This window comes from Nomascus leucogenys, chromosome 15, assembly GCF_006542625.1.
Source record: "Nomascus leucogenys isolate Asia chromosome 15, Asia_NLE_v1, whole genome shotgun sequence".
NCBI lineage: Eukaryota > Metazoa > Chordata > Mammalia > Primates > Hylobatidae > Nomascus > Nomascus leucogenys.
The window spans coordinates 93,878,846-93,892,249 of record NC_044395.1 but is presented as its reverse complement, the minus strand read 5'-3'; the positions used below and the strand labels follow the sequence as shown (position 1 = coordinate 93,892,249).

Below are 13,404 nucleotides of genomic sequence, written 5' to 3'. Positions count from 1 at the left end.
GTTAACTGAGTTCTCAACATCTCCACTCATATACCTAAGAGGCATCTCAAATGTAACATGTCCACACTCAAACTCTTGACCATCCCCTACAAACTACTTCTCCTCCAATATCCCCCAACACAATAAATGGCAAATTCACTCCTCTCCACTTCTGTCACTCCACAAGAATCTATCAGCAAATCTTTTCAGCTCTTCCTTCAAAATATCTCTAAACTCCAACCACTTCTCACACCATCCCATGACACCATCGTCTCTCACCTAGGTCATGGCAGTAGCCTTGTAAAGGGTCTCCCCGCATCTACTCCCCAGATGTACAGTCTGTTTGCCACACAGCAGCCAAAGTGAGTCTGTTGTATTTATTTTAATTTTATTTTATTTTGAGACAAGCCCTCACTCTGTCATCCAGACTGGAGTGCAGTGGCACAATCACAGCTCCCTGAAGCCTTGAATTCCTGCGCTGAAGTCATCCTCCCACCTCAGCCTCCCCAGTAGCTGGGACTACAGGTACACACCACTGCACCTGGCTAATATTTTTTATATAATTTTGTAGAGACGAGGTCTTGCTTGATTGCCCAGATTGGTCTCAAGCTCCTGGCTTCAAGCGATCCTCCTGCCTTGGCCTCTCAAAGTGCTGGGGTTACAGGTGTGAGCCATGCACCCAGCCCAAAGTGAGCCTATAAAACTGCAAGCCACATCATGTCATTGCTTTTCTCAAAACCCCCCAATGACATCTGATCTTTATTCACAATAAAATCCCAAGTCCTGACTTTGGTCTGTAAAGCCTGACATAATCAACCTCCAGCAACTTGCCAGACTCATCTGCCACCACTTCCTCCCTAGTTCATGCCAGCCCCCTTGATCCTGCTTTTCTTTAAGCATGTCGAGAAGTTCCCTCCTCTGGGTGATGCACAAACTGTTCCATCTGCTTGGTAGATTCCTCCTGCAGATAACCTCGTGGTTTATACCTCATTTCAATCAGGTCTTTCTCAAATGTCATTTTATCAAATAAGTCTTCCCTAGCTTCCTAGCTAAAATAGCACTATGTCTCCTTCTCCATTTCTCTATCCCTTAACTGTGCTTTGGTTTTCTTCTTTGTACTCATCACCACCTGATCCAGAAATAGATAGATTTTACCTGTTTCTCTATTTGTTTATTATCTATCTCTCCTCACCAGATTGTAAGCTGCTCGAGAATAGTAACTTTGTCTTGTTCACAGCAATATCCCCAGTGCCTGATAAACAGCAAATGATCAATGCACATGTTAGATAAAAGGAGGGGAGAAAGGAAGGAGACATGGATGATGTAGTTTTTTCAGTCTCCACAGTGGTCTCAGGCAACAAGGAAGAAGGGAGTTGGCAACGCATGTTGGTTTAGCCAGCCAACGGGGCTTGCCATAGGGTTCATTACCTCTTTATAAGGCTATTGCAAAGTGCTTACAATGAGTCTCTTGGCCTCTAAACTAACCTCTCCCATCTCTCATCCACATTGCCATCAAAGTATCCTTCTAACATATAGGCTAACATCATTCTCTTCCAAAAGACCTTTCAGTGGCTCCCCGTTGCCTAGATAATAAAGGTCAGATGCCTTAGCCAAGCAGTCAAGACTTTCCAAAATTTTAATTTATCTTCTGGTTTCATTCTTCACTACACCCAGCCACTATGAACTCTAAACTCTGGGGACACTCACCATTTAGAGAACATACCTGTCCTTCTTCTCTCCCCACTCTTTTTAGACTGGATGCCCTTATATCTTCCCACCTATTCAGATCCCACTCACTTTTCAAGGCTCAGCTAAAGGATAACCTTCTCCACGAGGTTTTCCCTTTCAGAATTAAGTTCTTCCTCCTGTCTTTACTACAGCCTGCAGTCTCCAATGCAGGCACCGACACCTCATCCTCAGTATTCCAGTTATTTAGCTCTCTGCCTCCTCCATCATGAGACTCCTGGGGTCACAAATCAATCTTACACATTTTCGTAGTCCTAAAGGGATGTCTTCAAAGTGCTCTGCTTATAGTATAAACATATGGTTTTGACTGAAATCAGAAACCCCTATTGAGAAATTCCCAGATAAAATACAACTATACTGAATCAAAGGCACTGCTTTTAATATAAGTTTAAAATATAAGTGTGACATCAGTGCTAAATTTGCTATAGTAAATATAAGAACTAAATCTCTGCTGTTGTGGTTATCAGAGACATAAAACCTTACAAAGGGTAGCCCAGGCTAGGCAGGTATTGTGATTCTCATCATCTCCTCTAGTCTCTTTTCAAATATTCAAAATGAGCATGAAGGGGAATTTTTAAAGAGAACTGTGGAATTAACTTGAGGGCATCAGCGTTTCTCATCATCAGTTACTCTCCTGCTGACACAGAGAGGCAGAAGTCGGCCCCGTGCCTACCTCTTCCTGGTTTCAGTGGATTTGGCGGTCTTGATGGTGCTTCCATCCTGAGCGACGTCTCTTTCCTGAGGAGCGTCTCTAATGGGCAGTGGGAGAACCACCGTCTCCTGAGTCACAGGGATGACCTCCTCATCTGCTCCTTGCTGTCCCAGGTGTTGCTTGGCATAATCAAAGCCTTGCACAGGCTGCAAAGAGGAAACAGATTTGCAGTCGTATTTCTAGTGAAGTGTGACTCTAACCATGGCTTTAAGAGATGACAGGCAGCAAAGTACAAAGATGGGACCAAACTTAGCTTTCTAATTAATAAACAAGAGTTAACTCAACTCTCCATCATTATTTCCGTCTCTTCAAAATCAGAATCCATGTTAATTCCATCCAGCTACAGAATCTCTACAGATAAGACTTGCTCAGAAAAATGAAGACTGTAAACAACATGTAAACAGGTGTTTAAGAACAAACCTCTTTCAAAGATTTTAGACCATGAATTTTAAGTCAATGGATGCTTCAAATGAGAAACAACTCAATTAATACATTAAATAGGTCCTGTGGATCACCTCCTGCCTGGAAATGTTTGGTCACCCCTTCACTCCATTCTTGTATAGCTTTATGTGTAACAGCACATGTGTGACTTTGCCAAGCCACTTGAACTCTGAACCTCAATTTTTTTCGTCTGAGAACTGAAGATAATCTTACCTGCTTTACCTCTACCACCCTTGAGTATTAAAGTGGATCACAGATCTGAACACAGAGGGAAGTGTGTTATCACATGTGAAGCCGTACAATCATTAATAATGAAATGGAATTTATGGAGTCACTCTTTAATCCAGACTTCTCTCTTAAGTAGGCTGGCTCTCCTATAACGCATTCCTGGGAAACTGGCAAGGTTTTATTGCACAGTGTCTGAAATCCCAAGTGCATAAGGCAGCTCTGAGCAAAATCTACCAGACATCTATCTAGCAGTGTGGTAATAAAAACCAAGACGCATATTTAAACAATTCCTGAAAGGGTCTCTATTCCGCTTTACACCCCAAAGCAGTACAATGCAGATTTGAGGCAAGACAGTGTGGTGGGTATAAGTGGCAGTTTCAAAGGCAGATTGCCTGGGTTCAAATCATGACTCCGTCATTCATTAGCTGTGTGACCTTGGGTAAGTTACTGAAACTCTCTGCAAATCAGTTTCTTCATCAAGCTTAAAAGATGGCCACTGTTATTACGTTAATTGGAGATAATAATAGTATAAACAGGATAAAATTTATATATTTGTGAGAGCAACATGTAATCACTTTTAAGGGGATGCTGTAAGGATTAAATAAGAAATTCAAGTTCAGCATTTAGATAAGTGGCTAGCCAATAGTAAGTGCTCAATCAATATTAGTTATTACTTTTGCTTTCCTGATAAATCATAGTCCAGGTGAAATGGACAGCAGTGATTTTTTTCAAGAAAATCTGCAGATGAAATTCAACCTCTGTCATTTACAGTATATCAGAACTTGATATGATCAGAAGCCCCTCCTTCAGCAGCTAATTTTTTTTTATTATACTTTAAGTTTTAGGGTACATGTGCACAATGTGCAGGTTACATATGTATACATGTGCCATGTTGGTGTGCTGCAACCAGTAACTCGTCATTTAACATTAGGTATATCTCCTAATGCTGTCCCTCCCCTCTCTCCCCACCCCACAACAGACCCCGGTGTGTGATGTTCCCCTTCCTGTGTTCACGTGTTCTCATCGTTCAATTCCCACCTATGAGTGAGAACATGTGGTGTTTGGTTTTTTGTCCTTGCGATAGTTTGCTGAGAATGATGGTTTCCAGCTTCATCCATGTCCCTACAAAGGACATGAACTCATCATTTTTTATGGCTGCATAGTATTCCATGGTGTATATGTGCCACATTTTCTTAATCCAGTCTATCATTGTTGGACATTTGGCTTGGTTCCAAGTCTTTGCTATTCTGAATAGTGCCACAATAAACATACGTATGCATGTGTCTTTATAGCAGCATGATTTATAATCCTTTGGGTATATACCCAGTAATGGGATGGCTGGGTCAAATGGTATTTCTAGTTCTAGATCCCTGAGGAATTGCCACACTGACTTCCACAATGGTTGAACTAGTTTCCAGTCCCACCAACAGTGTAAAAGTGTTCCTATTTCTCCACATCCTCTCCAGCACCTGTTGTTTCCTGACTTTTTAATGATGGCCATTCTAACTGGTGTGAGATGGTATCTCACTGTGGTTTTGATTTGCATTTCTCTGATGGCCAGTGATGATGAGCATTTTTTATGTGTCTTTTGGCTGCATAAATGTCTTCTTTTGAGAAGTGTCTGTTCATATCCTTTGCCCACTTTTTGATGGGGTTGTTTGTTTTTTTCTTGTAAATTTCAGCAGCTAATTTAGCTAAGAGATATAACAGGAAAGTTCCAGCGGATTTAACAATCCAGTCTAGAACTGTGGCCTAACCTGTCAAATCTCACCACTGTGTCTCAGAACAGGATGGAGTTTTACTGCTAACTCCAACAAGGCTTTTTTATTTGAGGCTGTCTATAGCTCTGCCATGGACAGCTCCCCCAGTTCCCTGAGAAACTCACTCTGGGAAGTATGATCACCCGCTTCTCTTCTCTGAGACCTACACTCTGACCTGTGTGGTGATCAGTAACGTTCTGAGGCCAGGACCTGGGACTGCGTTTCTGAAATAGTGTTTGCTGAGGGAAGGTGGTCTCTGTTCTTTTCCCTCCCTGTCCTTGGCCTACAAGAAACAGAAGAAAGCCTTCAGATAACTTGGTAATGTCTCTCAAGTACTGAATTGCCTGCTCCTTCCATAACCAATTGGTCACCAATTAGATTCAACGTCTGAAATGTTTCTGGAAGCTGACTTTTCCTCTCCAGGTCCACTGTTTCACTATCTTCTGCCTCGGTCTTGTTGCTTCCAATTTAGCTCCTTTCCAGGCCTCCCCGAGGAGCTTCCAAAATTATCTCCCTTAAAACACATGTGGTTGCATCACTCTCTCATTTAAAATATGAAGGGCCTTGAATGTCTCCCCAAATGCTTTGGCGAGGCATTCAAAGCCCTTCACATGCCAGCTGAAACTGCCTGCCCAGTCTCATGTCCTGTTGGCCCCTTTTGTATCACACCCTCACGCCCCCATTATCCTATTCAGTTTTGTTCCAACGATAGGGACTGTCCTTGGTGCTGAACATATAGTTAAATAACTGGTTCCTCACCCTCAAGGGGCTCAGTTTCAGCCTCATTTGATATTAATGGCACAGTACTAAAGACAGTACACAACTTATATCATTGCATCTTCACTATAGTTCAAGAAGGTAGGTATTATCATGAGTGCCCAGTTTACAGATGAAGCAACTGAGGTTTAGAGAGGTTAAGCAGCTTACCCAGGCTCACAGAGCTGTGATGGAGTCAGCACTTGAACCTGGGACTATGTGACCCAGAGCTGGAACATCTAACCACTATTTGATGAGTCTTCCCACAGCCCTTCCTTTCCTTCTGCAGCTTCCTATCTTGGTTAGCATCTCCTGCCGTACATGGCCTGGCTCCTGTGCAACACTCCTGGCCTGTCTGTGAGGAAATGGGAGGCTTCAGTAGCAGCTAAGACTTCCCAAGAACCTAATGATAGGGAAAGCTGGCTCTGGTCCCATCTCCCGCTTTCTCTCTCCTCCCTCTGGATTTGGCCCCTTACCTTTCACACTGGGTTAAAGTTATCCACTGGATACTTCAGGTGACTGGATGGATATACACAAAGAGAGACATTAAGGAATTCCAAGCTTAAAAGGTGGCTATTGTTATTAGGTTAATTACACCTGTGTTATTAATCACAACAATCCCTGTGTATGTTTGGTACTTACAGCATGCAAAACACTGTTATCTCATCTCATCCTCCAACAAACCTGTGAGGTAAGCAAGGCAAACATCACAGCCTTCATTTCACAGATAAGAAAACAAAAGCTCAGAGAGGTTCAGTGACTTGCCCAAGATCACACAGCTAAGTGGCGCAGGACTACTACTCCCTCACTCTTCTGACTCCCAGGGTAGCGGTCTTTTAGCTTTCAACTGGAAAATTACCTGAGATTAATCAATTGCCCATTAGACACATTAGTGACTCCTAACCCCAATAATAAAATATCATGAAGTAGCTATAGTTACTTCAATTAGTTTTATAAAATTATCAAATCAAAATAATCTCCAATAATTTCAAAGGTGGATACACTGCTAAGACCTTTTAAGAAAAAAAGCATGGGTAACAATAAAAGCCAACTTATAGGTAGTATTATGTACTAGACATATCTCAAAGCGATGTATATATATTAACTCACTTAATCCTCACAATATACGATTATTGTTATATCTCCATTTTACAGATGGAAAAATTGAGGCACAGAGGTTAAGTAACTTTCCTGATGTTTAACTTTCCTATTGTTCCAACGACAGGGACTGTCCTTGGTGCTGAACACATAAAGTTAAACAACTGGTTCCTCACCCTCAAGGGGCTCAGTTTCAGCCTCATCTGATATTAGTTGCACAGTACCAAACACAGTACATAACTTTTCTCATTGCATCTTCACTATAGTTCAAGAAGGCAGGTATTATCATGAGTTCCCAGTTTACAGATGAAGCAACTGAGGTTTATAGAGGGTAAGCAGCTTACCCAGGCTCACAGAGCTGGGTAAGTTATCCTATAGGTATCCTATAAATAGTATCCTACAGACAGTAGTGGGAAAGAGGAAACTGTTCTTAGGGGGTGACTGGCCTGTCCCAGGCAGATGTTCATGCAAAAGATTACAGACCCTCCGAGCTCCACCCTGCATCTGGATATGGTCCTATCCACCCTCTTCTAAGGTGGCCTATTCCAGGGAAACATGATCTCTTCAATTCTATGAAGGGAAAAACTAGAAAAATGGCTGTACATCCAATGACAGAGTAAAGGGAAGTGAACTAGGAAGAAAGGAGGTGACAAAAGTCATGATGCTGGCCCTCTTGCATTTATCATTTTTCACCATTCTACCTGCAGAAGCCCACTTGATAACAATGGGAATGGAGTAGTCCATGGTACCTTGTCTCTGAAGAAGGGTAAGGGTATCCATACCCTGGCCTCGGCTCCCGGGAAAGCCACACTCACCTCCTCTGCTTAGCATGTTAAGTTTATTACTGAGTCTCAGGAAGGATCCCCGGGACTGCCCTCTGGCACTGTAGCCTGAATTGTAAAGATGCGGCGATGTCCCCAGGACTGTCCTCCTAGTCTATGGATTGGCCGTGAAGGCTAACTTTTTTGTTCTGCCTCGTCCTTTGACATTAATTGAATTCTGTTCACACACACAAGGTGGTGAGAAGAGATGCAGGAAGCTCTCTCCTCTCTCCAACACTGCAGTGTCCCTGGGTTGTAATGGCAGAAGAACTGCAGTAAGCAAGAGGCAGTTCCACCCTGCTGGTTTCCCACGATAAAAGGGCTTTAGGAATCAAAATATGCAGCCCAGCCTCATGGAGGAGGGGGAAAACAACCAGCTCCACCGCACGCAAGTGAATTCAGTCATCTCATGGAACATAAATTTGCTTGATGTTCAATGTCAGCCAGGTATCTCACAAAGCCCAATGTACAGAGTAGGACACAGAAGGAGCTATGGAAAACCACAAATGCTAATCTGTCCTAGCTTCAGACAGCCTTCAAGCCAGAAGCTATGAGGAAATCATATGTTGCCCTACTCATTTTGGCAGATTAGTACAATTTTGGTTTAATCTATAACATAAATATGCCCCTTACAATCCCAGTATGGCATGTTTTGTATTCCTGGATGTGGGTACAGTTAGATTCTGGTTATTACCATTATGTCTAAAAGGCTCATGTTGTAACTAAGCTGAGATGGAGATTAAATACACACTCTTTTTTATTTTTTGAGATGGAGTTTTGCTCTTGTTGCCCAGGCTAGAGTGCAACAGTCCAATCTTGCGTCACTGCAACCTCTGCCTCCCAGGTTCAAGCAAGTCTCCTGCCTCAGCCTCCTGAGTAGCTTGGATTACAGGTATGTGCCACCACACCCGGCTAATTTTGTAATTTTAGTAGAGATGGGGTTTCTCCATGTTGGTCAGGCTAGTCTCGAACTCCTGACCTCAGGTGATCCGCCCGCCTCGGCCTCCCAAAATGCTGGGATTACAGGCGTGAGCCACAGCGCCCGGCCGAAACACACACTCTTGGAAGAGTTTCACCTTTCACTGCTTGGGCAATTCCCAATGTACACTTCTTACCAACATCCTGCTGTGCCTGGGAAGCAGGTGCCTTTGTGTCAACTGAAACAGAACAACTCGCTTTGGCATTTGGCTCTTCAGTAGACAGTATCTAAACAAGCTGCGGCATCAAAACAGGTGTATCAGTTTAACAAACAATAAAAATCCTTTGATTTCTTTTGCTGAAGTGAGGTGTGATCATCAAGAAAGAACTAAGGCATGTGTGACCCCCGCAAGGATGATCTCCATGGCCAACATGCATTCCAATGGCTCTGGAATATGAGGGGTAGTTTGCTGTTTCATTCCTATACAGGCAGACAAAGCTCAGATCTTCAGAGCTGGAAGAGGATTCTACCTGCCAAATCTCAGTGTTCAGGTAGGTGTATAATGGAGAAAATGCTCCAAGACTCGGATGTGAGCCTCAGTCACCCCTCTGCTGCTAGCATGACTTTGGACAAACCCCAAAGTCTCTCCTTCCCTTGAGTGTTTTGGCAGTAAAATGAGGATAATAAAACCTTCCCTGACTACGAGCTACCGCATAAGGCTGCTGTGAGGAACAAACGAGGTGACAGACCTCGAGGAGCCCAGCAAATTGTAACGCATTATTTAAGCATCGGGTATGACAGTTAGTATATTTCCCTCATGGAACATCATGAAGGGAGCAATGTGACCGGAAAATCAGCCTGCAGCATGTCCTAGTCCATTTCTCTCCCAGTCACTGGAGGTGGGTGGTGCAGAGATGTGGAGGCCGCAGTGGGTGGATGGGGCTCCAGGACAGGCTTCAGGGGAGCCACTGAAAGGGGGTTCCCTGGCCACCCAGCCAAAGCCCTGCAGCTTCTCCATCATGGTGGCCTCTGAAGATGTCACTCCAACCAAGCATGTGCTCCAGAGAGCCTTGCATTAGGAGCCAAGAGACTTTGTCTAAGTCAGTTCAGGCTGTTGTAACAAAACACCACAGACTGGGTGGCCTATAAATGACAGAAGTTTGTTTCTCACAACTCTGGAGGCTGGGAAGTCCAAGATCAAGGTGCCAGGATGGTCAGGGGTGAGGGGCCTCTTCTGGGCTGCAGGCTGCCAATGTCTTGTGTCTTCACATGGAAGAGGGCTCTCTAGGGCCTTTTCTAAGGGCATTCATCTCATTTCTGGGGGTTTCACCCTCATGATCTAATCTCCTCCCAAAGGCCCTATCTCCTAATACCATCATATTGGGGGTCAGAATTTCAACATTTAAATCTGTGGACCACAACGTTCAGAACACAGCAGACCTGATTCTACCATCAGTTCTGCTACTTACCAACCATATGACCTTGAAAGAGTTACTTTTCATGGGTAAAAGGAGGGAATCTGATTACATTATCTCTAAAATCCCTTTCAGGTCTCTTTAGCTTGTAGTTTTCTATGCCTCGGTTTCCTCATCTGTAAAATAATAGTCCTTCCTCCAAAGGCAGCTGTGAGAATTAGAGAGCTGCTGTATATAAAGTGCTTGGAAGCACTGATGGCAGAATGGGCATCAGATAACCACGAACCATCAGGTCCTAAGACTAAAAGGAAGGATCTCCTTCAAAATGAGCACCTGCCCTGATGTTTCTGCAGGCTCTGGCAATGGCCTCAAAAGGCAAGTGGGAAAGGCAGGCCGAGCTCCTGCAGGCCTGTCCTCCTGCCCCCCTCCCCACCACTTCCATATACCTTTGCTCTCTGCGGCAGGTTTATCATGGTGTCGGGCTTGAAGTCGTTCTTGTTCTTCCTGCAGAGCACAGCAGTGATGATGATGATGATGACCGTGACCACGGCAATGGGCGCCAGCACTGCGGCGATGATCCACAGGTTATTGGGCGGGTTCTTCACCACGGCTGTGGGAAAGAGCCAGCAGGAGGGACATGACAAGCAGCACTGGGAAGAGGAAAGCAACCCCCACCCCAGTCCCAAGTCCTGGATAGAAGAACGTGGGAGGTTAAGAGTGTTTGGGGTTAGAAACCCTCCACCTCTGCAGCTATGTGACCTTGGGCAAGTGACTTAAGCTCCCTGAGTCTCAGTTTCCTCATCTGTAAAATGGGCTGTCACTTTGTAGTGTTTTTGGTGTGGTCTCTAGTAGTTGCTCAGTAAATGCTAGACTTCACTACTACTGAGAAGAAGAGGAGAAAAAGATGGATCAGTAACAATTTTTCCCAGGGGTGACATCCACAAGTCAAAAGAAAAGTGAAGCTGAGAAATGTGCAGATTAGAAATGTGTGCTGGAATCAGGAGGCAAAAGCCACAGAGAAATGACTCTCAATATTGTGGTGTAGTCACCCTGAGAGTGAGCAACGAGTAAAATGTAACATGAGCAGATGGATCTCCCCCAGAATAGCTGGCTGGGAGCTTGGAAATGCCTCGGTCTAGTCAAAAGACTCAGGCTGCTCTCAGAACCAGAGTAAAGAAGAGCAACCAAAGTGATTGGCAGCAGGAAGAATGTGCTATTAAAACAGTAGGTGCCTCGGGGTGAGGGGGCTGGGATGAATTAATTGGAAAGGGCAACAGGGTGATGGTCATGCTCTGTATCATGATAGAGAGTTGGGTTACACGGGTGTATACATTTGCCAAAGCTCATCATATGATTTACTTGAGATAGGAAAAAGTATTGACAAGTTAAAAGGAGAAGTTCCTTCTCCATGGTAGGTTTGGTCTGTAGTTTAAATTAATATATTGGCAATCTGGTTTATACATCAAACTCTTGTAAGCCTGGTTAGCATGAGTTGGTCCTCCTGATCCTGCTGAACTTGGGGGCTACTAGGCAAAACTGAGGCCCAGACCCTAGAATATGAATACCCCACCAGTAAGTGCCACGTGGTGAGACCTGCCTGAGGAGCCAGCCAGTCTTCCTCTCTGATTTCAACCAAGCCCTGACATAAAGTGGTTCCTTATTAGCCAAGATCTACCTCTCATCTGGCTGCCCTTAGGCTCAGAACACTATTAGTACAGAAGAGCTTCTTCTCCACAGTTTTTATCAATCGGTGATTAATCACATTATTAACTTCTGAAAACAGCTCATTAGATAATATGTTTCTGTTGACATTAAACACTTAATTGCTCCTGCTTTTAGTAATTCAGTATTTATATGTGAGTATTCTGCCATTAACATTTTTTAAAGCTTATAGCTTCTGTGAAAAATATCAATATGCCTCTTTATCGTTATTTTATCCTGATGGAGAAAAATGTACAGTGTATCAGTGTATAACCTAAATAAATACATGCTTTTTTTTATGAGCAAGAATGTTCAGCTTTTACCCAGTTTTATTGTTTTAGTGGAGGTGCTTCTTCTTGGTGCAGTATGTAAAATCCCCTCACCTTCATTTACATAAACAGAACAGATTTTATCTTAGACACATTAATAAATTCATTTAACAGTCAAAACAAGAGTAACGTTAGGTCAACTGAAGTCACCCAAACTCAATGTCGTGTTCATTGGCATAATTACCTAAAAGTACGAAGTCATGCCTAAAGGGTGAAAAGGAATGAAGGGTTATTTAAACTGCAAGAATTTCAGTAGAGGACTGATAGGAAAACCCATTTCCTGAGTGCCTACTGTGTGTTAGGTGCTGTGATAGGTCCTTTGCCTGCGTGCTTTTCTCATCCCCAATATGCTGATGAGGAAACTGAGACCCAGAGAGGTCAGACATTTCTATGAAAAGTCACTTCTCTGAAATAAACAGTTAAAGTCGGTTCCGAGTTAACACACATGAATAGAAGTGTGTGCTTATGTGCAAGCGTAAACACATACACACACACACACACATACACACACACATACACACACAGTATTTGTCAGAAGGAATGAAGTCAAAGAGTCCAAATAATCTAACACAAAATAAATTATTCTCACGTACAGCAAATGTTGAAAGGAGAAGGCATCCATTCAAGTGTTTCCAGTTTGTTTTTGTGGCCGTCACCTATGTCTCAAATATTAGAGCTCATAACTGGGGTGACTGGATGCAGGCGAGAGTCCTCCCGGGGCCCAGCGGCTGGCTAGTGCTCAGTCCACATTGTTCTCCCACCAAACCCTCCTGTGGCTTCTCTTCCCAATGGGGGCCCAGCCTGTGGGGCCCTACCTGACCATGGCCGCTCTTTCGTGCCTCTGACCTCACGGCTATGACTCTGCTCCCTCAATGACCTCGGTGCTGGGTGTCGGACTGTCTTCTCCCTGCCTGGAACCTGGCCCCCAGATATCCTCAGGGACCCTTGCCTCCCTCCCTTTCTTCAGGTGGTCACTCAAGGGTTACTTCCTCAGTGATTCTCTTCTTGACCCCCCAACAATTTAAAATTGCAACCACTATCTTCTCAACATGCCCTAGCCCTTCCCTGCCCAACTTTTCTCCATAGCACTAATTAGCGTCAAACATGTTATTTATTTAGTTTCCTTGATCTGCCCACTCTAGAACGTAAGCTCCACCAGGGCAGGGATTTGTGTCCACTTCATTCACTGCTGTATCTCCAGTGCCCAGAGCAGTACCCTGCGTAGTAGGTGCTCAATACATATCTGTTAAAGAAGTGAATGAGCATGAGTCCTCTTTACCAGAGGGTCAGCCTATTTCTTTAAGTGGCTTTTTTTTTCTTTTCTTTTTTTTTTTTTTTTTTGAGACAGAATCTCACTGTGTCCCCCAGGCTGGAGTAATGGCACGATCTCGGCTCACTGCAACCTCTGCTTCCCAGGTTCAAGCCACTGTTGTGCCTCAGCCTCCCAAGTAGCTGGGATTACAGGCACCCACCACCATGCCCAGCTAATTTTTTTATTT

The 13,404-nt window shown here is 43.9% G+C and overlaps 1 protein-coding gene across 4 annotated transcripts in view; it reads right to left on the bottom strand.

Annotated features, from left to right (window-relative positions):
• The window catches only part of KIAA1549L (KIAA1549 like), a 308,930-nt gene that overhangs the window by 86,992 nt on the left and 208,534 nt on the right, over positions 1 to 13,404 (bottom strand). For all 4 annotated transcript variants that reach the window (XM_030794655.1, XM_030794656.1, XM_030794658.1 and 1 more), the window contains 2 exons: positions 10,322 to 10,485; positions 2,399 to 2,583 (listed from right to left, as the gene is read on the bottom strand). In XM_030794655.1, coding sequence (XP_030650515.1) covers positions 2,399 to 2,583; positions 10,322 to 10,485 — 349 coding nt within the window. The remainder of the gene's footprint in view (positions 1 to 2,398; positions 2,584 to 10,321; positions 10,486 to 13,404) is intronic.